The sequence below is a fragment of the Eptatretus burgeri genome, chromosome 7 (assembly GCF_056783735.1).
Source record: "Eptatretus burgeri isolate ZD-2024b chromosome 7, Ebu_testis_v1, whole genome shotgun sequence".
Classification (NCBI taxonomy): domain Eukaryota; kingdom Metazoa; phylum Chordata; class Myxini; order Myxiniformes; family Myxinidae; genus Eptatretus; species Eptatretus burgeri.
This window is the reverse complement of record NC_140967.1, coordinates 56,193,510-56,220,529: the sequence shown is the minus strand read 5'-3', so window position 1 is coordinate 56,220,529 and position 27,020 is coordinate 56,193,510. Positions and strand designations below refer to the sequence as shown.

At 41.3% G+C, this 27,020-nt stretch overlaps 1 protein-coding gene across 2 annotated transcripts in view; it reads left to right on the top strand.

The window, feature by feature from the left end:
• The window catches only part of LOC147023304 (claudin-7-B-like), a 103,809-nt gene that overhangs the window by 6,414 nt on the left and 70,375 nt on the right, over positions 1 to 27,020 (top strand). Inside the window, exon 2 of one of the 2 annotated variants that reach the window (XM_085888555.1) lies at positions 2,258 to 2,540. In XM_085888555.1, the coding sequence (XP_085744681.1) occupies positions 2,321 to 2,540 (220 nt within the window). In that variant the 5' untranslated portion in view covers positions 2,258 to 2,320. The remainder of the gene's footprint in view (positions 1 to 2,257; positions 2,541 to 27,020) is intronic. The other variant, XM_085888554.1, reaches the window with a different exon arrangement.

Here is a 27,020-nt window from a genome sequence, read left to right as displayed (position 1 = left end):
AGTGTTTTTTTTTCAGACAGCCATTTGACCTTGACCTTTCATCCAGGGGGGTATAATGTAAATGAAGTATAAATGCAACTTGCTCAAGGCTATCTATAGAGGGCAATTTAATTCTGATTGGCCAAACCTCTGTCGAGTTTTGGTGAAAAATGTTTAAATGTCTATAATTGGGTCATGACCTTAAAGATTGTCAAGGTCATAAAAATTATGACATCCCCACATACTTTTTATTTCCATTATGGATACAAAATTCCATGCAGAAAGTCCTCGGACATCGGCAGAAAATCCTAAATGGTGGTTTCATACTCCAAGAGGTGTAATACCTTGACCTTTTAACCCAGAGGGGTATGATGTAAATTAAGTTTAAATGTGCCTTGCCCTAAGCTATCTAGCAAGTGCAATTTCGGTCTGATCAGACAGACTTTAGTTGGGTATTGGTGTAAAATGTTATAGTGACTATAATTATGTCATGTCCTTAAAATTAGGCAAATGTCAAAATAAAATACGTCAACCCCACAAACTTTCTATTCACATTCTAGCCAGTCGTCATTTAACATTGTAGTTACGTTCTTGAAAAGCGTGACTTTAACTGAAATGACGTTAAGCAAATCCAATTTCCCAATAACAATTAATGTAAATAAATATGTGGGGGTCAGGTTTGAGGGAAAATTTTTTTATCATCAGCCAAAATACATTATTTAAATATCGAGGATAAGTTTTAATTAACTTTCAAACAAACAATTGAATATCATCATCTCCAGTTGCTTTTTTCTCATCTCTCGTTGCTTCAAATCGTCATTGGTTCAGATCTTCTTTGTGTGATTGCAGAGGTTGTGTGACGTCGAAATCTTAGCAGAGATGAATTACCGCACATATGATACATCACTATGACATCATATCAATTTTTATGACGTCATTCCTATTTCTTGACATTTTTTGTTTCACAACCCAGAGTTTTCATCAGATCTTCGTGAAACTTGCCATGTATATGCAGAAAGCCCATGCGCAGGCAGTAACCATGTCCGATTTTGGAAATTCTTCCGAGTTGTTTCACAGCCTACAGTTTTCATCGAAACTTCCTGAAACTTGGCATATATATGTAAAATTACCCTGTGCAGACAGTAACGATCTCGGATTTTGAAAATTCCTCCTAAAAAAAAAAGTTATGACGTCAAAATATCTCCGCTAATGGAAATCGCCTAAAAAATATCTCCGAAAATAGGCAAGCTTTTTGAATTCTGTTTGTGGGAATCGAACAGGGCATGAGTAGAGATTAATTATCGCACATATGTTATATCACTATGACGTCATATCAATTTTTATGACGTCATTCCTATTTTTTGTTTCACAACACAAAGTTTTCATCGGATCTTCGTGAAATTTGCCATGTATATGCAGAAAGCCCACGCGCAGGCAGTAACCATCTCCGATTTTGGAAATTCTTCCGAGAAAAAAGTTGGTCATAATATCGCCGCTAATGGAAATCGCCTTTTCCATTATCTCCGAAACTAGGCAAGCTGTTTGAATTTTGTTTGCGGGAATCGAGCCGGGCATTAGCACAGATCATTTATCGCAAACCTGATACATCACAATGACGTCATATTCGTTTTTATGACGTTATCATTAAGAGGACGAGGATCTTAGCTCATTTGAGCTTATTATGCCAACGAGTGTGTTTGACAATGATAATGCTCCCAACACTTCACTCTCAAACAAATTGAATCATGGACGAATGTGGATCTGAGAAGGTGGGATTAGGTGTGGCTGTGAAAGTAGTAGTAGTAGTCGTAGTAGTATACACATGTATGTATGTATGAACACATTCTATATTGAAATTACGGCCATCTATTTTTTTACTCACATAAAGGGGGTGGGGTGAGAAAAAAAATGAGAAAAGGAAAATAAGGAGGATGATTTGAGGGAGAGAGAGAGAAGGGCAGGATGGAAGGAGTGGGTGGGGTGGGGAAGTTGAGAGGAGATAAGAGGAAGGGGAAGGGGGGCATATATGAGGCACACAGACACAATGAGGGAGGAGGGTTGGGTGAAGGTCAAAAATTCCACAATATCTGCTCATGTAGTAAATGTATGTCCTGCTGTAATTGGTCACTTACCAGATTCTTGTATTTCTTAGCTGATGACTACATATATAATAACATGAGAATTGTAAATGATACATAATAAATCGGGCAGCAAACATTTACATAACAAGTATATGGATATTACGTACGTTTTGTGAGGTTTTTCTTTAATTCCACAGACAGCAGAAGATAAAATATTTTGGTTCTTCTCGCAGTGGTGAACTTTTGATCAAAGAAACATCATGGTGAGCTCATCTTGCCAGATCTTGGCCTGCGGTATCTGTTTTGTCGCACTCATTGGGTTCACCATTTCCACGGCACACCCTGAGTGGAAAATCACCAGTCGGGGAGCAGCTGTTGTGGTCATCACTTTTATGTACCAAGGTCTATGGATGAACTGTGCTGGGAATTCTATGGGATCACAGCAATGCCGACGACATTACACCATCCTTAATCTTCCAGGTGAGGAGGCCGAGCGGTTTGTCAAGGTAGACCCCTTTTCATTGTTTCTTCTTTATTAAAGTCACGTCTCTCTGCAACTAGTGAAGGCACTAATTAGTAATGTTGGGTCTTTCCTTCTTTAAGTATTGACATCTTTTTTAATCTTCAAGGAGATACAAGGGAACTTACTCACAGTAGGAGACAGTACATCCATCAGGCTTGCGCTGTATCCCATTAGTGGTATTGACATTGATAAAATAAACTTTGTCAGGTTTCATCTCAAGTGTTGTATAATAGTATGAAAAAAATAAAAAAATAATTGTAAAGAAAAATAGTTTTAAATACAAATAACAATGCGAATGTACTATTCATAAGACACAATTTTGTTTTTTACTGGAAGCACCCTCTCTCTACGGGAGCAGTCAAGGGGGTCATGCTATTATACTTATGTCTCTTTTACTCCAATGGGTCCCAGGATTATGCACCCAAAAGTGGTGACGATCGGTTCAGCCTTTTTTGTGGTTCCTGTGAACAGACAGATGGACAGACGGTGAATTATAGTAAGATGATGTGTACCAAAAGGATTTTGAAGGCCAGATCAGATTTTAGAAAAAGTAGTTGAGGTAAAATAAATTGAAATTAATATATTTTCATGGGATTTCATACACGGAAAGAGAGAGAGATGAATTGTGAAATGTTCAATAAACAAGCTCAAATGAGCTAAGATCCTCGTCCTCTTAATGATGACGTCATAAAAACGAATATGACGTCATTGTGATGTATCAGCTTTGCGATAAGTTATCTGTGCTAATGCCCGGCTTGATTCCCGCAAACAAAATTCAAAGAGCTTGCCTAGTTTCGGAGATAATGGTATAGGCAATTTCCATTAGAGGCGATATTATGACATCAACTTTTTTTCTCGGAAGAATTTCCAAAATCGGAGATGGTTACTGCCTGCGCGTGGGCTTTCTGCATATACCTGGAGAGTTTTACGAAGATCCGATGAAAACTCTGGGTTGTGAAACAAAAAAATATCAAAAAATAGGAATGACGTCATAAAAATCGAATTGACGTCATACTGATGCATCATATGTGCAGAAATTCATCTCTGCTAATGCTCTGTTCGATTCCCGCAAAAAGAATTCAAAAAGCTTGTCTAGTTTCGGATATAATTTTTTAGGCGATTTCCATTAGCGGAGATATTTTGACGTCATAACTCTTTTTTCTCGGAGGAATTTTCAAAATCGGAGATAGTTACTGTCTGCGCGGAGTATTTTTACATATATATATATATATATATATATATATATATATATATATATATATATATATATATATATATATATATGCCAAGTTTCAGGAAGTTTCGATGAAAACTGTAGGCTGTGAAACAAAAAAGTCCACAAGAAGAAGATGAAGAACAACAACGTGAGTAAGACTTCGAGATCCTCCACGAGGATCGAACAATACGAAAGAGATTTGTTTCACTTGTATAGGAGTTTTCATTTCCATCGTCCTAATCTCTGACCGATGTGCTGTTGCTTGTTGCATTATCCACCACGTCCTTTAATGAATACACAAAGTTTGTAACACTGGAGGTTGTTGCTTAATAGAACAAAACATTCCCTGTGTGAAAAATACCTCAGGCTTGAACAGCTGCAAACCAAACATTCTGTGATTCTCCCACACGAGGTTACTCCATGTGCTGCTCAATCCTCCTCCAGCTCTTGTTATCTTTCGATGACTTGATACAGAAGTAGAAGAGCACTCAGTAGAGCGCATACCTCCGCCAAGCAATGCCTGATTCACGAAAACATATCAGGCCCAAACGCCCAATACATTTTTGAAGAAGAAAAAGAGCAATCAGAGATTGCAGACCCTCGCCAGGACTTGTGTTGTGTGGTGTATTTTGTGTGGCGTTTGTGTACTGGTGTGTTACATAATTAATAAGAGGCATAACTGGAACTGCCACTTTATAACTGCTTTATAACATAATGTTACATACTGGTGTGTTACATAATTAATAAGACGCATAACTGGAACTGCCACTTTATAACTGCTGTCAGTGATGACCGGAGACCAAGATGTCCCGCTTTGATTGGACACATGACTCTCGCTGCCAAATCACGTAATGAATGACGTCATCAATTTTTTTTTCTGTGGACAATTTTATCCCTAGTTGACCCTCAAAAATTTTCATTCTGATCAGATTTAGCGTTCTACATATGCAATTATGAGATCATAACAAAGGCACCTATGATGTCATTAAAAAAACACTTATTCTCCACAAGGAGTATTTGTCATGTGCTAAGTTTCAATTTTTTCCTTGGTGCGGTTTCAGAGTTACCTGGAGGACCAAAGTTTTTCTGTTTTTCCAACATGGCTGCCACATCATGTGACTTATGACGTCATAATCATCACTAAAAGATTTTACATGAGTAGTCACTCCTATGTTGAAAATTTTGCTTCAATCCGCCAAGCGGTTGTGGAGAAAAACACGAAAGTTCTGTGTGGAGAAACAAACAAACAAACAAATAAACCAATGTCACCCGCAGGGTGACCCATATCTTGCCAAAAGGTGACCACGGTGACTTCTTTAAGGTCACACTGAGGTTAACAGAGCTGCTATCCACCAGGAGCGACTCCTTGAGGAATATCTGCCTACGAGAGATTCCGATGAGAATCGTTCTACAGAGTAACCATGAAAAATATGCGTTTGCCCCATAACGTCACCAAATGACGTCATAAGGTCTCAAGCTTGACATATCTAGAAAGCACTCATCGAGGTGTTCAATTTGAGGTACCATACGATATGGTTCCTAAAACTTGAAAATTTGACCTTGGGGTCAAATATGTTTGACCTGAGGCGCTAACCATGAAGGTCAAGGCCAATCGCCACCAAAAATTAATCAACTGAGCGCCAGACCATGAACTATATTCCCATGAAGTTTGAAGACGATCCGATCAAAATTACTCAAAAAATAAGGGTTTCGTCGACTCCCCTGATTTGCGACAAAGTGACCTTGACCTTTGACCTTGACCTACAAAATTTTGTGCACTGAAAGGGACCTCCATAGGCCTCTGATATGCGAAGTTACAAAATTTCCAATTATAACTGTGCTTTGCAGAATTTTTTATACGTGATTACAGACAAACAAACAAACAAACAAAAAAAAACATACAAGCTGACTAACATATCTTGCAAAAACTTCGTTTTGGCAAGATAATGAAAAATCGTGCTGAGCACGACACTTGGCGAATTAGTTGACCTTTCCGTGTGGTGGTCCAAGCTGTAATGTCATGGAATGTGTGGTGTTTATTTGTTTGTACATTAATAAAATGACGCGACGTCACAAATAACAATTATCAGGCGCGCGTTGTCATGGTAACGGCAGCAGATTGAAAATTTTCACAACTTATTTAAAGCCACCATGTGACATTCAACAACTTATCATCGGTGCTTGTTGCCTTCATTCTGATCGTAGAAAATATTTGAAGATACCAAGAAACATTGCTTTTCAACCAGCTTTACGATCCCGTTATCAGGTTTGAAATATGTTGTAAAACAAAAATATGTATTTTATATGTGTTTTTCATGTTTTGGGTGACCCTGACCTTGACCTTGGGTCAATTTCGATCAATCTTTGTACACATGTTAATATTACATGCATAAATAGACAGTATAAGTTTCAATATAATAAGTGCAAAACTGTTTGAGAAATAGCCATGTGTAATTCACAAAATTCCCCATTGGTTTATAATGGGCGATAATATAAAGTGATGCAGAATCCAGATCCTGATCTTGAACATCACCAAAAGTCACATATATTTTTGCACTGTGGATTTCTATCAGCTGTTAAAATTTCATCCAAATCGGTTAAGAATTGTGACCTGTAGAACGAACAGAATTTTTTTAAATCATGCCAATTTGACGTCATACGCTTGCGTCAAAAACTTTGATGTCATACGCTTGCGAAAACTGTGCATAATTTGTACTAACAAGACATTTTAAAACATTTAGATATTCCATTGAAGTTTGTTTTGGCGTCAACAGGAAGTCGTTACGACTTCCGGTTACTGAGTAATGTTCAAAAGCTTGTTTTCACCTTTTTTAATGTAACGTCGTGACGTTAAGTGCGATTATGACGTGATTTTGATCCCAGACTATTTCAACAAGATTGGCTATCACGTGTTAAAATTTGAGAACGATTGCTTCAGTAGTTTCGGCTGCACACGAGCATAAACATATTTAAAAAATGACGTCAATAGGCAAAACTTTGACGTCATACGCTTGCGAAAACTATACGTAATTTGTAACAAGATGCATTTAGTAATCATTTAGATATTTGAATGGAGTTTAATTTGGCGTCAACCGGATGTCGCTACGACTTCCGGTCACTGAGTTATGTCCAAAAATGTGTTTTAACGTTGTGTGACGTCACGTCGCGACGTTTAGTCCGATTAAGACGGGGTTTGGACGCGGACCGTCTCAGGTGGATTGCCTATCAGGTGCAAAAATTTAAGAACGACTGGTCCAGCCGTTTGGGCTGAAGACGACCGGACAAACAAACAAACAAACAAACGGAACAGACCAACATACTTGACAAAATCGAAGATTTCGCCAAGTAACAAATGAAACATCACTTGGAGAGCAGCAACTTGGTGAAACGGAACAGCACTCGGTACAGCACATACCTCCATCAGGCTGAATAGTTCACATTTTGTACACCACTGGTAATCCGGATCTGAACCAAAATCGAATTGGCTTGTTCTTGTTACCTAACCAACTCGTCCAACAAGTTTTTTTATTTTTATTTTTTGCATATACTGTCGAGCCTTGTATGAGAGCTATCACGTACAACAAGGGGGGCAGGAGACAAGTTGGGTGTGAGAGGGAAGGACAAAACAATGTGGAACAGAGATATGAGGAGATCTGTGGAAGGGAGAGGGATGGGGTGGGGTAAACAAGATGGACACTACAGGGACTTCCAGGTCCTTACACGACAGGGACTTTCAGGAAGGAAAGCAGGGACTTTGAAGGAAGTGGGTTTGGGGGTGGATTATCAGGGGTAGAAAAAGATCATGGTTTTGGATGGGAGAAGATAAGAGATGGTGGTGAATAGCTGTTTTGAAGATTTGGAGGGAAGAAAGGGATTGACGAGAGCGTGGGAGTTTGTTCTAAAGGTGGGGGAAAAAGAGGAATGAAAGCGAGAAGGTGAGCAGTCATTCTTTATTTTGGTAGTTTTACTAGAAGGGGGTTGCTGGCAGACCTTGAGCACCCTGTGGAAATATGGGGGGGGGGTACATATCTCAGACAGAGCAGAGGGGGCCAGCCGGAGAGGAGATGGTAGAAGTCAGAAAGACCACTGACCTGCCTGCAGTTGTAAAGTGAGAGATCCAAAGACTCAGCATCATCGCGGGAGATGCCAATGATCCTAAATGCCTTGGTTTCCATGATATGCCACAAAGAGTTAACAACCAAGGAAGAGTTATGTCAAACCTTTGATTCGCTGATGACATGATCTTGTTAACAGAGACGGAAAAAGACCTGCAAATCCTTGTACATCGTGTTTGCAGAAGCATTAATGATCTGGGAATGAAGATGAAAATCACAAAAACAGACACAAGTCATCAGAAGGCAGCACCCGCATCAAATTAATCGAAATGGCAAAGTTTTTAAGAGAGAGAGAGAGGAGATTGGGACCATACTCTGTGCAGAGCATTGGTGCTGCTTTATCAGTCTCCTAGACTATTGGGTACAATCCTGGACGGGTCGCCACTGCGACACAGTATACCAGCATGTGGCACTCATTTTGCCAATCTCAGAAGGACGACAGGCTGAGTTAACCCCACCTGGTATTAATTCAACAGCTGAGCAGGATTTGAACTCAAGACCCTAGGATCCAAAGCCCACCACCCGCACCATTAAGCCAACACCAGGCATTAATTTTTAAGAAAGCTTAGAAATTTACTTATCGGGGGTATTCCATATCACAGGATGGAAGATGCACTGAAGACACCAAACATTGAATTGGGAAAGCACTGTGAGCATTTCAGCGGCTACAAGGTATTTGGATGGCAAAAGACATCCAACGTGACACCAAAGTGGAACTGTATAGAGTCCTGGCTCTCAGAATCTTGATGTATGGGTCAGAAACTTGGACATTAAAGCAAGAAGATGAACATTGACTCTGTGTTTTTGAATTGAGTGCCTCAGAAAAATCATGGGAGTAATTAGGCTGGATAAAATAAGGAATACTATAATAAAGGAAACCCTTGGAGTAAAACATGCAATAATAGAGAATATGACACAAAGAAGGCTTAGATTATTTGGGCAGATTCAAAGGATGCCCCAGAACAGACTTCCAAAAATCCTCAGAGAAGGAAGAGTAAATGGAACCAGATCAAGAGGAAGGCCACCAAAAAGATGGAAGGACTGCATAAAAGCAATTTGCAGTGACAGACAAATAACGTCACTGACGGAGGCATGAATATTGGCTGAAGAACGAAATCTGTGGCGACATATCATCATTATAGAACAGATGGCAGGATAGGGAGCAGCAGTTGCTGCACCTGTGTCGATACCTTAACTAACAAACTAACTCACTCCACCTTGAAAGAGAATACTTGTTGGCCAGTTTTGCACTCCCATTTGAAGCAATAGTTGAGAACGCTCAGAAACGACGTTCAAGTCCCAGATACTGAAACAGTATCACGTTGTCTTTGGTGTCATAATATGTGAATATGCTTTAGTTTTGGTTTAATGGGGTTTTGGGATTTTGACAGGTTTTACCATTGCGATTGACTGAAGAATTGACATGGAATCTGAACGTCTCGAACGTATTTCCTTCCATGCAAAATTAGTGAGTCCGATGTGATCCAAATGGACAGACAAGGAGTTAAAAGCACACAACCAGTTGTCAGGAACAACCAACCAGCTAACTCTTCCCAGATGCTCAACCAACTCCATAGGTGGCAGTTACCCGCAGCTGTGGTTTACACAAGTCAATGCCCAATTCGACACATGAAACATTTCCACCAAGTTGATGCGATTCCAATACATTGTTGGCTCCTTATCTTACCAGAGTATGTGAGAGAGGTGAGAGAGGTGAGAGATATTTTACTACAACCTCCAACGAAAGCTTCCTAAATTACTTTGAAGATCGCACAAAAAGCGTATGACTCCCACCGAGTACCACTACTTTCAACAAGTTCTTCTCGCTGAGGATTTAAGAGATCAAAGACCCACACAACTACTGCATTATATGCAGCAGCTTCTTGGTGACCACCACATCACCTTCGACCAGTCACTCCTGTGTGACTTGTTCTTGCAACGTTTACCATCACAACTCCGCATGATACTTGCAGTTAATGCAGAGCTGACAATATGCTTTTGCAGATCCCTCTGATTATCTCATTGACATGGTTACACCAAATGTAGCGAACATGACACCTCCACCATAGCACATCACACAACTACAAGATGAAATGGCAGACTTTACAAAGCTTGTCCTGGAGCTCCATGCTGTGTAACATCAGTTGTGCCTATCTTCATGTATCCCTTGTAGGGACAGAGAGAAATGCCATACCTCGCACTGGCGTTCACAACTGCTGTTCAATGCTCATCAATGTAGAGCTTCGTGCTCATAATGGCCACGGGGAAATGACAAAACCCACAACTAATGGCGACGAGTTCACCTGGGCCATACGTCAGGCAACTTCCCTTCCTCGTGGATCACACTAGTGGACTTTGTTTTCTTGTGGATACAGGGGCAGAGGTGAGCATTGTGCCACCATCTGCCACTGGACGTAAAAATGAACAGGAATATTCATTACATGCCACTAACAACAGTGCTATTGCTGCTTTTGGAGAATGTCTCCTCCAGATTGATTTGGGTTTACGTTATTCATTTCCATAGTGTTTATTATTGTCGATGCCACAAATGCTATCCTGAGTGCAGATACAGTATTTTGCTTCATTTCAATGTCCTCAGAGAAGTCAAACATCACCATCCATTGGATGCCTCAACACAGCTTAGTGTTATCAGGAAAGGTCAAGTATGGGAGCACGCGCCGGAGCAGTGCTTCGCTGCGTCCACTTTCCGCCGGTCCTCCAAGAGCCTCCATCTGGCCATCACCCAGGCAGATACCCGGGCCATCCCTATCTCCTCGAGATGCCGATCAACCTGCTGCAATCACGAGGTAGGTGGTCGGCCTGTTGACTGCCTCCACTCATGAGACTCACTCACTGAGAGAATCTGGCGAGCAGGATTGGCATCGGGGAAAACAAGCCACATGTCCATAAAGCCACAACTGGCACTCAATGGACTACACAGGTAACAAATCTTACCTGATTGTCTCTCAGCAACCACTCATTGGACACAAAGTCTGAACAGTGATAGCCAAGGATTCTCTGAAGAGAACTGCTGCCGAAGGAGTTAAGTCCTCATCTCAGATCCTTGGTCAGAGTCCAAACCCCACATCCCACAATTGCAATGTAGAGTAAGACCAGAAGGGCAAAGAACTTGAAGACTCAGACTTTCGTCCTCCTGCATAGGTACTGACAGCACCACACTCCATGATCCAGTGAATCCACGACTCTCCAGGCCCAACCCAGACGTCTCGCAACCTCTGGCTCACAACATGCGGAGACCTGAATTTCACTACCAAAGTAAGTGAATCCCTCCGTGACCTCAACATCCTCACCACAAACAGGTACAGAAAAGATTGTAGCATCCAAGATGTCAGTGAAAGCCTGGATCTAAGTATTGATCCAGGAAACACATAATCCCAGCAGCTCTGACTCCTCATTCAGCACCTCAAGGGCCCCCATAATGATATCAAGCATCTCCACAAAGATGACTGCATCATCTACAAAATCAAGGTCAGATAACCTGACATTGCCAAATGATGCACCACAGCTTAATCTCTCTGACATCCTCTCCAGATTCCAAGCGTAAAAAAGTGAGGGGGTCAGTGCACACCCTTGACAAACTCCAGTAACAACTGGAAATAAGTTGGAGATGGAACTACCACACCTCACAACACTCTCAGTACTGGAGTATAGTTCAGAAATCAGATTTATCAGATTAGGTGGCATGCCATGAAGACCGAGTATCCTCCAGAGGGAATCCCGATTCACTGAATCGAACGCTTTGCAGAGATAAAGATAGGCTGTGATCATCCCCTGCCGAAACTCACATCTGCATTTAGTGAGGATCTGAAAAGCAAAGAAATAGACAATCGTTAACCTCTTTGGTGTAATGCCCGGCTACTCTGGGCATTGGTGCTAAAGCAGATTGTGGTGAACCCTATCAATAATTATCCGAGCAAAGACGTTGTCCAGCACTGAGAGCAGCGTCACCCCTCGGAAGTTGATGCAGTCCTGGCGATCACCCTTCACTTTCCAGAAAGGGACAACAAGGCCCCTCATTCCATCAGCTTTGATGATGCTTGTGCTCCAAACAGAGCACATAACTGCACGCAATGACATGAGTACAGGATTTCCACCAGCATTGAGAAGTTCAGCATGGAGGCCACAGATCCAAAGAACTTTACCCCCTTTCATCTGGTTGACCACAGCCTTTATTTCCACAAACAAAGACTGTTCACAGTTGATTTGAGGGTCAGCAATAGGGATAGTTACACCCCTGACATCCAACTCAACAGCTGGTGTGTCAAACTGGTGCAGCTGCTAAAAGTAACTGGCCCAGCAGGCCTTCACTTCAGGCTCGTCTGTCAAGAGCTCAGCACTCTCTGCTCGAACTGCAGTACACCGAGGGATGGGCTCAGAGGAATGCAATGCACAAATTCCTCTGCAAGCAGACCAGAATCACTTGACCATAGGTGATGCTCTACCCCTTCACAGATTCCTCGCACATAGCCCTGCTTGTCCACCCTCAGCAAACATACAGTTTTATGCCTCAACTCCCTGAAGAGCTCAGCTCTGCCATTAAGCCTAGCACTGTGACTCAGATCAACACTATCCAGTGTCCCTGGGGAAACAAAGTTCTTCTTAGCCTGACAGTGGGTTCCAAGACATCCACCGGCAACATCTAGGATGGTAGCCTGAAAGGCACTCCACAACTCTTCAGGATTCCCCAAAACACCAGATCACACCAAATCTCCACTCAGCCTATTCACAAACCACTGAGCTACCCACTCATCCTTGAGCTTGCCACTATTCAGCCTAAGCTGAGATGGTACCATTCTCTTGGATTTAAGCTGAAACTTCAGAGATGCTATAACAAGCCTGTGTTCGCTATTGAGGAACTGAGCACTCCAGTAGACTCTGCAGCTCTGAATCATCCTCAGCGACCATCAACGAGCACATGGTCAATCTCCTTTGCCACACCACCAGCGTTGGAATACCAAGTGCAGCGAAGAGCTTGGGGGCGCTGAAACTATGAACTGGCCACCCTAAGTCCATGACTTCTTGCAAAGCCAAGGAACTTAGTGCTATTGTAGTTCACAGTTCCAGTCCCATGGGGACCAACACATGTCTCATAACCATCACCGTCAGTGCTAGTTCATGTAATGAAATCCCCCAAGAATAGAATGTGTCTCGCCTGGGGCACTGATCAACCACAGCCTCGAGCGTGGCATGGAATGCCTCCATCACAGTGAGATTACTCAACTCAGTCGGAACATGTAGATAGACCAGGGAAATGACACCCAAGGAGTGTCTAATCCTCAGTCGCATAATACGCTTGTTGACTGGTGTTACCTCAAGTATCAGAGGAGTCAGCTTAATGGACACAGCTACAGCAACTTCGTGGGCATGGTAACCATCAGAGCGACCAGACCAGTAGTATGTGTAACCTCCTACCATGATCTTACCACTACCCAGTCTCCAAACCTCAAAAAGTGCTGCACTACGATGTTCAAATGCTGAAACTTAGATGATAACAGAGATATGTGATCATCCTCTCTTAGGGATAGGACAAACCAGGCACCCACACAAAGGAACCACCTCAGGTTATGCCGAGCAGACTGCCGACAGGTGGATGACACCTCAGCACCACTCCGACAAACACCACTGCCATACAATCCAGGAAGGTTACCCCGTGCTTTTCCTCATATCAACAAAGAATGAGGGTCCTGAAGGCTTTTCCACAATCCCATCATCCAGTGAGTTGCCCTGCGAAAGGTGGCTGCATATGAGGTACTCCCATGGAGAGGTTTTTCAGTTTTCTTTGCATTTTTTATGTTTTGCGGAATGAAGTGTTTTATGTTGACCGGAGTGCAAATTCTGCCACCAACCTCCGAAATAAAGGTAACCCAACTGCAGGAGGACATCGCAAACACAGTTGGCACTAGATATGGATGTCCGTTGGCTCACAAGGAGTTCCTTCACCCTTGGTAAAGCATCCACCATTTAATCTCTAAATATCACGTGTCTTCCATTCACACCCACACACCCTTTCAGAAAGTACTTTATGACTTTCTATCCGTAACGAGCCCATAGGCGACAATCTAACCCATCAAACACCATATCAAGACCACGTGAACCCCTGTTTTCACCTGTGCTCGCCGACTAGCATCCAATAAATTATGTATCGTCTGACAAGAGTTTGACTATATGTTACAACGTGGGATCATCAGACCATCATCTGGCAGTTGGACTTCATTGCTGCACATGGTATGCCAAAAAACACCTGGGGGTTGGCATACCTGTGGGGATGAGCAATCCTTAAACAATGTCTTAGACGCAAAAGTGTCGCGTGTGTGTGTGTGTATGTGTGTGTGTGTGTGTGTGTGTGTGTGTGTGTGTGTGTGTGTCTCCTCCGTAATTCCAAAACCATAAAACCTATCAGCCTGAAACTTTGCATGCATACTAAGAAAATTCCAAGGAAGTGCAAGAGTGAAAATTGGGTGTTTGGGTTAATTAAAACACCCCTTTTGAAGACAATTAATGGCCATATTTAATTACAACCTTCATCAGGTGATCCTCGGTCACCTCGCTCTCTGGGACTTAAGTCGTTTCCTGGGTAACCTCGCTGGGGTCTGAAGTCGCCATGTTTTTTTGCCCTGCTCAACCATGCCTTGACTTGGAACAGGCCGCAACAATTTCTTAACGATAACGTTTTTTTTTTCACTTTCCTCACTCATATCGAAAGCCTGTTCATCATAGCTATAGATCACTGCATACATTTTCAAATTAGGAGCTTGGAGTGATTTCATGCATTACTTGATACAATTTTCCACGATCTACTCCCACGGACTAATTCATTAATGTATGTCATCAAAATATTACTTCGGTTTTGAGGATCGGATATCGTCCGGCTTAAATAAGTGTCGAAATCTGTTGTGAAATCTGATAATTTAAAGAAATAACGAGCCTTATAACTAAGCTGATATACCTATTTACTTTAAACAAGCAAGGCTATGTTCCCTCCTCCTCCATACATATACAAGAAAATGTGAAATTTCCAAAGCATTAAACTGATCATTTTCTACTGTTTGGAGAATTATATTGAGTGAATTTTTTTTTTGAAGAACGCAACAAATTTAACCAGCTACATTGAGCGATATGATTTAATGCATTCACTGCAAGACGTCGTGCCCTGTCCCCAGAGAAATTGCCTATCCATAGCATCTGCTACATCAGTGTCTTTTTTCTCAGAGGTTTTGTGAGGTGCTCTATAGCGTATCAAAGCAAATCTGGTAAAAAAAGATAAAATGGACATTAAAAAAAAGTTATAACGTTTCCACAGACCTGAACCGATGAACCATGTGACACATGCAGAGACGAGCAGTCAAAATGGCGGACATTCAGCAAAGTTTATTTCATGGAACCAGCTTCATTGAGCAATATGATTTAATACATTCACTGCTAGACCTTGCGTCCCCCCCTGTCCCCTGAGGGACTGCCTATCCATAGCATCTGCCAGATCTGTGTCTATATTTTCGGATGTTTCGCGATGTGATCTACAGGGAATCAAAGCAATTCTGGTAAAAAAAACGGACGTTTTATAAAAAAAGTTATAACGTTTGTGTGGACCGCGAACCGATGTACCACGTGACAAGTCTACAGACGAGCAGGCAAAAATGGCAGATTTTCAGTAATGTTTATTTCACGGGCGATTGAACTTTGCAATGTCTCCAGGGTTTTTCTGCGTTAAGCTGCAACTCTTTTGTGGATAAAGTCATACATGGTTATGAACAGTTCATTTTCTTTCATTAACTGCTGCGTATGCGGTGAAGATGGGCTTTAAAGTTAAAAGGATCCTTTATGGTATAGAGTGACAGCATGGCCAACCGTTCCTTATCAACCATTTAATTGGAGTGCTTAAGCCACTCGACGAGCACCCATTGTCGATAGCGGTACCGTGCTATGTCATTCTGAGTGAATCGTTTACTCTCTGCGGACGCTTTTGCCATGCCACATCATTCAGAGCGAGTGGTTCATGCTCCATCACCCTGAGCAAGTGGTTCGTGCTCCGTCATCCTGAGCGAGTGGTTTGTGCTCTGTCACCCTGAGCGAATGGTTCATGCTCCGTCACCCTGAGCGAGTGGTTCATCCTCCGTCACTCTGAGCGATTTGTTTTTTTGAGCGTCACCCTGGAGATTTTTGACGATTTTCTAATTTTTACATTAGTTTACGTGGCGACGTGTGGCATCACAGATGAGAGGCATAATGACGTCATCGGTCATTTGCTAACGCCACGACGTCTGTTGTCAACAGACCGTCACCACTGAGAGGCGTAATGCCACTCCTAGAAAACAGCGTCTGCAATGTAAAACCCTCTTCTGCACATGCTGACAACCTCAGAAGGTGCATTTGACACAAAAAATGGAACAAGAAACATTGTATATAAAGAAATTCTATAAATCACATTGTGAACACTTGATATATTGACATCTCAAGGAACCCTCACTTTAGAAACTTTGCGTTTGGCGAGTGAAGGTTTTAAGCCGCTGTCACACCTTGACGATTTAGCCAGCGTATGCCGATTTATGAAAAACTAGCTGAAGTACCCGGTAATACCCGGGAAATTTGCCCTATTTTCCTCACGCGAGTTAGACTGAGGCATTAGTTGTATGGAGAAAATTAGGAAGGCTTCTTTTATTCCTCAGATTTATGGAAGGAAGGCTTTATGCTGCCGTAATCCTCAGATAGGTCATAGTTGAAGGCGGCCTTGAGTCACTCAATGTTTATAGCAGCAGTGGCAACTGTCCTTGATGTCCGACCAAAACCCGGACCTAGAAAGCTGGAACGTGAGTTTTGTGCTTCTCTCGCCCGTCGGTGTGATGCTCTATTTGTAGTTAGGCGACGCTCTCTCTCTGCAGCTGACTCTGCTTGCCTGGCTCTTTCATGAGCAGATCGATCAGCAGTTAGCTGTTGCCGTGCGCGTGCAGTTCGAGAATTCAAATAACAGGAGGAGAATGTGTATGTTTAAAAAGTCAACGAATACGAACATTTTGTATTTCAAAAAACCCTAGCGTTTTTAACCATGAAGCCTTTTGTTATGATCAATACACCGACGCACTATTCGAAAGCCATTTTTTTTTTCTAATGGAAATTTTATTTATATATATTTTTTTATATCTATATTTTTTCATTTTTATGGAGAGCCACTTAGTGCATCCTGGAGCTGAATGTTAGTTCTATATATGTGTAAAGTTTCATCAAGATCGGTTCACTGGTCTCGGAGCTTATTCGTTACAAAAAAAAGACGGACAGACATAAGGACTGCCATTTATATAGTAGAATTTGTCTAAAACGCTGGCACACGTCGAATACGTTATTGGTACGTTTTGTATACGTTAAGAGCATGCTGAAAAACACTGCCATAAGTCGTAGTACGCTAGCTTTAAACGTTGTACTTTTGGGTTGACCTCAAATTTTTGCATGCTTGAAATTTTACAACGTATGCCGGCGTATGACTCACACGTTCCGCTACGCTGGCCATAAGTTGTAGGCACGTTATGCGATCGTTGACACACGTCGACACACCTTACTTGTAAGTTACTCATAAGTCGAAACACGTCGAGGTAATGTTTAGCGTACCCGAAACTTATTTCTAACCTATGAGTAACGTTTTGTAAGCACGCTACACGAACGTTGTTCACACTTCGCAACACATTACTTGAAAAAGACGTAGACGTATTTGACGTCTTCAGTACGACGACAGAACTTAATGAACACGTTTCTAACTTACAGATACCGTATAATGGCGTATTGGCAGCGATTAGGGGAATTGGTATATAAAAAGGGGCTTCGCAGGAGGAACCCGTCTTGTTTTTTAGACTTCGTGGTGAGTACATGTCCATGTCATTCCGAGAGATGGAGGATACGGCAACGCTGAGACGACAATACCTACCTGTCCTCGAACATCAACATGACCTCATCGAGTTGACACTGCACCAGCTGCGTGCCAATAGAGCCGGGAGAAGAAGACGTGAACGGAGGAGAAGGAACTGGGTGAGACCATGGATCGGGAGGCGACGCCATTACGGCATGTATGACCAGCTCATGGTGGAACTCCGGAACGAGGACCATGCATCCTTCATCAACTTCCTGCGAATGCCCCCAGCGATGTTCGACGAGCTGCTAGCCAGAGTGGGTCCAAGGATAACCAAGCATTATTATTATTAAATCATTTCAATGGTCAAGTGGAAGCGATTTAACTCGTTCAATGGAAACGATTTCAATTGCCGAGCACCATCGTCCAAAAACAATAGGCGAGTGACAGCCATTTATTAAAAGTGAAGTTGCAGCCTATGAATAGAAAACCTCATGTAATCGTCGACGATACGCTGCCACGCTCTGCATACGTTAGACTATCGTTGGGCATAGGTTGTGGACGCCTAAAACACGCTAATCAATCGTTGGTATAACTTATCTATAAGTTATCGAAGCATTATGTGTTCATTACTAGTACATTATGCATTTGTCCAAGTCGTTTTGAATACTTTTAAAACTGAAACAAAAAAATAGTTCATCGTGGGAATGAGAAAAAAAAAATTAGACGAAAAGAACATCGAACAATGGTGCAAAGTAGTCTCCTATTCGTGGACGCAATGAGGATGCATCTTCACCCACACCCTCCTCATCACGCTCACCTACTACTACTACTGACATGGACATACTACTTCTACTACTGACATGCTCACCTACTACTACTGACACGCTCACCTACTACTACTACTACCAATACTACTACTACTACTACCACTGACACGCTCACCTACTACTACTACTACTACTAGTACTGACACACTCACCTATTACGACTACTACTGCTACTGACACGCTCACCTACTACGACTACTACTGATACTACTGACATTGACATCTACTCAACATGGAGTCTGGAACACTGACGGGTTCCTCTTGTGAAGCCCATTTGTATATACCAATTCCCCTAAACCAGTGGTTCTTAACCTTTTTATGTGCTCGTACCCCTTGAGCTTTCATAATATTTCCCGTACCCCCTGTCTAAAATGACTTGCGGAAATAAATGAAATAATAATTGATATGAAATACAATGTAATGAATATAATTCTTTATACAATGCGTTGAATACATACAAATATACTGCATACAAAAATAGCCTTTCAAGTACAACCGTACTTACACAGTACACCGACAATCAGACATATTACTAATGGCTCTTTTGTTGTTTTTCATCAATGATCATGCTGAAACGAGGTTCTGTTTTTGAGATAGCCACACGCATATCATCACTTACATCCAAACGATTCCTGGCCTTGGTTTTGATGTGTACGAGAGTTGAAAAACCAGTTTCACGTAAGTAGGTCGTCGCAAATGGCACAAGGACCTCCAAAGCTCTCTCTGCTAACTGGGGGAATGTGTTAAGTTGTGCACACCAGAAGGTATCTAACTGCATTGAATCAAACTCCATTTTGATTTTATTACTGGCTTTCATCTTGACTAGATCTTCTTTCATTTCATCATTATCATCCATGGAATCTCGGTTGAAAACAAATGGGTCCTGCATCCATCCCTGTGAAACAGAAACCTCTCCATGCTGAAAGTATCCCTGGAAGGACTGACTCGGCACATGCAAATGTTCTTTCATTTCAGTCACAATGAGTAATAAATTTTCTGCATTAGAAACTTCATCAAGCTTTGGAAAATTTGCATAGTTTCCAGACCCAATGCGATTTATCCAGATTGGAAGTTTATTAGTGAAGGCAGACATCTTTTCCCTGGCTGTGATCATTTTCATCCCTGTACCCTGGATGGAGGTGTTCAACTCGTTGAGGTGGCTGAATATATCTGCCAGGTATGCCAGGGACAAAATGAACTTCTAATTTTCAAAGTGCTCTGCCATGCCACTGCCTCGCTGTCTAAGAAACTGCTGGATTTCTTTGTGCAGTTTGAAAACACGAGTAAGCACTCGGCCACGGGATAGCCACCTCACCTCTGTGTGGTAAAGAAGAACATTGTGTTCAGCTCCAATTTCATCACAAAAAACTTTGAAGAGACTGTGATTCAAGTCTTGTCCTCTGACAAAGTTTAATGCACTCACAACAATTGACAACACATTTTTTTCAGTTGTTCTGGTAATGTCTTAGCTGCAAGGGCATGGCGATGCAGCACACAGTGGGTGACTGTGATGTGAGGCACCTCCTTTTTCACACGGGCAGCAAAGCCTGATTTGTTTCCAAGCATGGCAGGAGCTCCATCGGTGAAAAGTGAACCACACATGTCGAGAGTCATCACGTGCTTCAAGAAGAAATCGTTGACGATATTGATCACATCAATTGCTTTTGTGGTTGTTGTCAATGGTTCACAAAACAAGAATTCTTCCACCACTTCTTTCTCCTTCACATACCGCACAAATACTAATAACTGACTACAAAAACTGACGTCTGCTGACTCATCTAACTGAAGACTCACTTTGATAGGACTGGCTTTGATATCGGCAATCACCTGCTGCAAGATGTCTTTACTCATGTCACGAATCCTGGAACAGATAATGTCATTTGACAAGGGTACTTGCCTTAGTTTCTTTTCTACCTCAGTCCCCAGTACTGTTTTTGCCATTTCTAGTGCACAAGGTTTCACCAATTCTTCAGCAACTGTATGAGACTTTTTTTTCTTGGCACACAAAAATGCAACTTGGTAAGATGCTTGCAACAATGGCTTCTCAATCGGTACAAATCCCTGCTTTGGTAAGGTACCACCACAATCAAATCGTCCCCTTTTGATCTTCAAGGTATTGAAATAATTTCCCGACTTCGCACCCCCGTGCCGATTATTAAAATGTTCATTAAGTCTTGAAGGTTTGAGATTTGTATTTGTAAATACTGTGCTGCATAGTATGCACTGTGGTCTCTGAGTTCCATCTTTTTCTGTCATGCAAGTGAAACCATATCGAACATAGTCATCATTCCACTTGCGTTTCTTGGACATGGCTCAGCACTGAAAATAAATGCACACAATTAGTAAACGAAATTTTGAATCAATAGCAAAACTAGTGACAGTCATACACAAAAAAACAGTGAAACAATATATTCTAGGACTCGGATCCTAGGATTCTTCATCTCTACAAGATGTGGAAAACAAAACAAATAAATGCACAGGAAATCACACAAACTACCGCTTATAATTCAAATCATTTCGCAACCCACAGTGATAAGACGGACCTCCTGGACAGCAGGAGGTATTAACAACACATTTCACATTTACAAATATTATATGTCTTCATATCTGCACCTTCACAATGAAAACCCTTCACAACACATCACAACCCCATCCAACAGCTTCATATTCCAACAAAACCATTCCACTACTACAATTTCATCACAGGACAACACCACAGTGCAGCAACATTATCATTTCTCTTCCCATTGTAATACCTCCTTTGCTGCACAATAGCTTATCAGATCATTGCACCATCTTTATCACACTACAAAACCACTTTCTTGCAATATATCAAACAAACACCACACTGCAACAGTACGAACCTGTTCCTCCGAAGCCCAAAACACAACTGAGCAATGCCCAACTTCCAAGCAACAGTGCCAGTCATAGAACTGAACGCGTATTATACGAATAAAATTGACAACGTATGAAACACGTTAAGTCTCAAACCGTAAGTACAAGCCAAGTAACACTGTCTTGTACAAATATAATTAACCTCCGCCATCTTAGAAGATGGAGGGAGGTTACTGTTTTCATCCCTTTCTGTTTGTTTGTTTGTTTGTTTGTGAACAGTATCACGGAAAAACTCCTCGACGGATTTCGACGAAACTTGGTGGGGGGGGGGGGTTAGGTATGGTCCAAGGATCATGCCATAAAATTTTGGACTTGGTCCCCCCCCCCCCCAAAAAAAAAATTGTTGGAGAATTTTTATTTTTTTTGCATTTCTACATGTTTTAAGTGATTTCCACCCCCCCCCCCCAAAAAAATAGAGAAATATATATTTGCATTTATACATGTTTTAAGCGATTTTCAACCCCCCCCGAAAAAATTGTTAATTCCCCCAAAAAAATTTAGAGAATTTTTTTGCATTTCTACATGTTTTAAGTGATTTCCAACCCCCCCCCCCAAAAAAATTGTTACAGAAAAAATTTTGTTTTTTGCATTTCTACATGTTTTAAGTGATTTTGACCCCCAAAAATTCTCCCCCCCAAAAAAAGATTTTTTTTGCATTTCTACATGTTTAAGTGATTTCCAACCCCCCAAAAATTTAAAGAAAATTATTTTAATTTTTTTGCATTTCTATATGTTTTAAGTGATTTCCAACCCCACCCCCCCAAAAAAAGAAATTGTTAGAGAAAAAAATTTTGCAACATTTTTTCAACAAAATTTCGATTTCTTTACTTTGCATTTCTACATGTTTTAAGTGATTTCCAACCCCCCCCCCCAAAAAAATTGTTGTCCCCCCAAAAAGAGGTTTTTTTTGCATTTCTACATGTTTTACGTGATTTCCACCACACTCACAAAAAATTGTTAGAGAAAAATTTTTTTTTTTGCATTTCTACATGTTTTAAGTGATTTCCAACCCCCCCAAAAATTGTTACCCCCCCAAAAAAAAATAGAGAAATATATATTTGCATTTCTACATGTTTTAAGTGATTTCCAACCCCCCACAAAAAAAAATTGAGAGAAAATTTTTTTATTTGCATTTCTACATGTTTTTAGTGCTTTGGAACCCCCACAAAAAATTTTTACCCACCGCCCCCCCCAATTTTTTTTTTTGCATTTCTACATGTTTTAAGTGATTTTTACCCCCCCCCCAAAAAAAAAAATGTTGGAGAAAAGAACTATAACTCTGTCAGCACTGTTGACATTATATTTAATGAATAAGATATAAGGTTCACTTGAGTGACCCAGCAGTATTGGCGGCGGAGGTTTTGCACTCTCCCGAGTGCGCCCCCTCTAGTTACATCATAGATTTGAGTTAAAAACGGTAAAGAATTAAAATGAAATGCTACCTCAAAAATATAAAATTTATAATATTTTAAAATTATTCATGAATTGAAACATTTCTTATTAATTATTTATTTATTTACTATTATTATTATTATTATTATTATTATTATTATTATTGGAATTTAAGTACTATACAGTATTGAATTTGACACCATATATCGTACCCCCTGCTTTGATGCTTTGTACCCCCAGGGGGTACAGGTACCCCCAGTTAAGAACCACTGCCCTAAACGCTGCCAATACGGCATTATACGGTAGATGAAAGTTAGAAACACGTTCAGTAAGTTCTGTGGTCTTCCGGAAGACGTCAATCAAATTCGTCTACATATGACAATGTGCGTTTGAGATACGTTACACATAGGTTCAAAGCACGCTACTCATAGGTTCAAAGCACGCCACTCAAGGCACTGTCACACCTTGACGTTTTAGCCAGCAAAGGCAACGTATAAAAATGTATGTAAAACGTTGGCGTACGCTGAAGTCTTGAGTTTTTTTTTAAGTTTTGGTTGTATTCATAACGTGTTGGTCGTATGCATAACATATTAGTAACGGGCACAGAATGTTTCGTTGTGTTATAGATAACTTATACCAACGAATGCTTCGCCTGTTGTCGGCGTTCACAACCTATGCCCAACGATAGTTTAACTTAAGCATAGCGCGCTGCACGTATCGCCGACGAACTCGTGGCGTAGCCTGTTAAAAACCTGCCGCACACCGATTTAAATCATAACTGCCTGAAAATTGGAAGTGTCAACATCGCAGTCACACCTTGATAATTTAGCCTGTGTATGCCGACCTATGAAAAATGTGTGTAAAACGCTGGCACACGTCGAATACGGTATGGGTAAGTTGTGTATATGTTAGGAGCACGCTGAAAAACGAGGAAGTACGCTGTCATATTCCGTGGTACGTCTCGTACGTCGTGAAATTTCAAGCATGCTGAAAATTTTACGACGTACTCGACGTATGGCTCACAAGTTCCGCATACGCTGGCATAAGTTCTCTGCACGCTCCGCGATCGTTGACACACGTCGGACACACGTTACTTGTAAGTTACTTATAAGTCGAAACACGTCGAGGTAATGTTTAGCATACCCGAAACTTAATTTTTAACCAATGAAGGCCCGGTCATACCTTGACGTTTTAGCCAGCGATGGCAACGTATTAAAATGTATGTAAAACGCTGGCTGACGTTGAACTTTTGATGTTTTTTTTTTTAAGATTCGGACGTATTCATAACGAGTTGGTCGTATGCATAACATATTAGTAATGGACACAGAACGTTTCGTTGTGTTATAGATAACTTATACCAACGAATGCTGAACCTGTTGTTGGCCTACACAACCTATGCCCAACGATAGTTTAACTTCGGCATAGTGCGTTGCACGCATGGGGATAAGTTTTACTCACGATATGTGGACGCTTACACACGTCCATAAAGGCTACTTATAAGCTACTCATAAGTCGAAACACGTCGCGGTAATGTCTTTTTTACGCGAAACTTATTTCTAACTTATGTTTGACGTGCTTTGAACCAATTCTTTACGTAGTCCCAACACACATCGACGTATGTAGACGTATTCCAATGAGGTCTTCCGGTCGACAAAAAAAAAAATGAATGTGTTTCTAGCTTACAACTGCCATATAAAGACGTGTTCCCAGCGGTTTTGGGAATTGGTATATAAAAATGCTGCTCATAAAAGGGGAACCCAACAGTGTTTTCGAGTCCTTTTTGAGTCGATGTCCATGTCAGCAGTAACAGTATCAGTATCAGTATCAGTATTAGTATTAGTATTAGTATTAGTATTAGCAGTAGTTTGTTGATGTTGGCAGTAGTAGTGTGTGAGGTGTGAGGGGGAGGGTGTGGGTTATGATGGATCGTCCTTGCGTCCGCGTGTCCACGGGTAGGTTCATAGGCTGCCACTCAACGATTTAAATGGCTGCATCTCCACTATTGAAAGTAGACGCTTGCGCTCAACAATTGGATTTTTTTTACACTCAACGACTTTTAAACGGAACCACTCAGCTATTTTCATTGTTTACAATGAACGATTTAAATTGCTGTCACTCGCCTTTGTTTTTTGACGCTGGGGTTTGGAAATTTTAATCGTTTCTATTGAACGTGCTAAATCGCTCAAACCCCACTATTGAAAGTAGACGCTTGCGCTCAACAATTGGATTTTTTTTACACTCAACGACTTTTAAACGGTACCACTCAGCTATTTTCATTGTTTACAATGAACGATTTAAATTGCTGTCACTCGCCTTTGTTTTTTTTTTTTGTTTTTTTTGACGCTGGGGTTTGGAAATTTGAAGCGTTTCTTCTGAACGTGTTAAAACGCTCAAACTCGACTATTTTAAATAGACGCTGCCGATGGACAATTGGAATCATAGCCAAGCTAGACATCGAAGTGTGAACATCCTCGTCATGCCGAAGAAAAGTTTGAAGAATGCTGCAAATAAGTGTCCTGGCCGAGGCTGTGGACGCTGACGCAAGGACGATCCATTATACCGACGTCTTTCAGCCTATGAGTAACTTAAAAATAACGTCTGTCGACGTGTGGCAACGATCGCGTAACGTGCCAACAACACGTTAATCATAGGTTAGAAATAAGTTTCGGGTACGCTAAACATTACCTCGGCGTGTCTCAACTTATGATTAACTTACAAGTAGCATGTGTTGACGTCTGTCAACGATCGCAGACCGTGCATACAACTTGTGGCCAGCGTAGCGGAACGTGTGAGTCATACGCCGGCATACGTCGTGAAATTTCAAGCATGAAAAAATTTGAGGACAACCGAAAAGTACAACGTTTAAAGCCACCGTACAACGACTTATGGCAACGTACTACGACGTATGCCAGCGTGCTCTCAATGTTATCAAAACTTACCCATAACGTATTCAACGTGTGCCAGCGTTTTAGAAAAAAAATTCAAAAATCGGCATACGTTGGCTAAAACGTCAAGGTGTGACCAGGCCTTTACTTGCAAAATCGAAGATTTTTCAAGTATATTGATCAGTCGATTTCATTGCTTGCAAAATTAAAGATTTTTCAAGTATATTGGAAAGTCGAGTTTGTTATTCTGTGTTTGTTGGGTCGCCGAAATAGGTGACCCTTATTGTCATTAATTCTGTCTGTTTGTTTGGATGTTTGTTGGGTAGTCCATCTCGTCAGAAATTTTTTTTTTTCAAAAAAAAAATATTTGAAATTTGTTCTACCCTTATTATCACTTTTTCCGTCGATATGTTTGTCTCTCTGTTCGGTCATGTGCTCCGTTAATACAATGGCGATTTCGATGAAACTTGGCTGGTAGGTTCATACCATGACCTAGTTGTGTGCAAATGAGAACCGTTGCTATGGACCCATCCGTTGCCGAGCAACGGGACTTTGAAATTTTTTGAAATTTTTGAAAAATCATAAAAAAAATTTTTTTCGAAAATCAAAAATCGGGCCACGAGAGACTGTGGGCAGTACATTCAGCCATATTGTCAAAAATTTCCAGCCGGATCCTATGAAAACTTTCGGAGAAGATAGACTTTGAATGAACCCTGGTCGAAAACAATAAAAAAACGAAGTTCGTTATATCTCAGAGACTCTGAGTCGGATATACATGAAACTGGTATGGTAGGTTCATGGTATGTCCTAGTTGTGTGAGAAAGAACCGTTGCTATAGACCCCTCCGTTGCCTAGCAACGGCCGACTCCCCATGTCCGCCTACCGGCTTGTTTGGATGTTTGTTCGTTTGTCATCAGCATAATTGGTAGTAAACGTGGGCGGATTTTGACCAAACTCGGGTGGTAGGTACATCTTATGACCTAGTGCTTTGGAAATTGTGATGGTTGCTAGGGGCGCTTTGGTTCCTTAGCAACAACCAAAAAAAAAAACCTTCAAAATCAGTTTCGTTCATGCGAAATCAATTCCAAAAGCCATTATCCCATGTAGGGTTATGAAATTTGGCACGAATGATCTACAGGTGATGCTCTGTCAAATATATTCCGGTTTTTGTGATATATGGAATACTTTACCTGCAGCGCCCCCTACAATTAGGGTATGCGTGAAAATTGAAGGCCCCCTAGCGACCAGGTG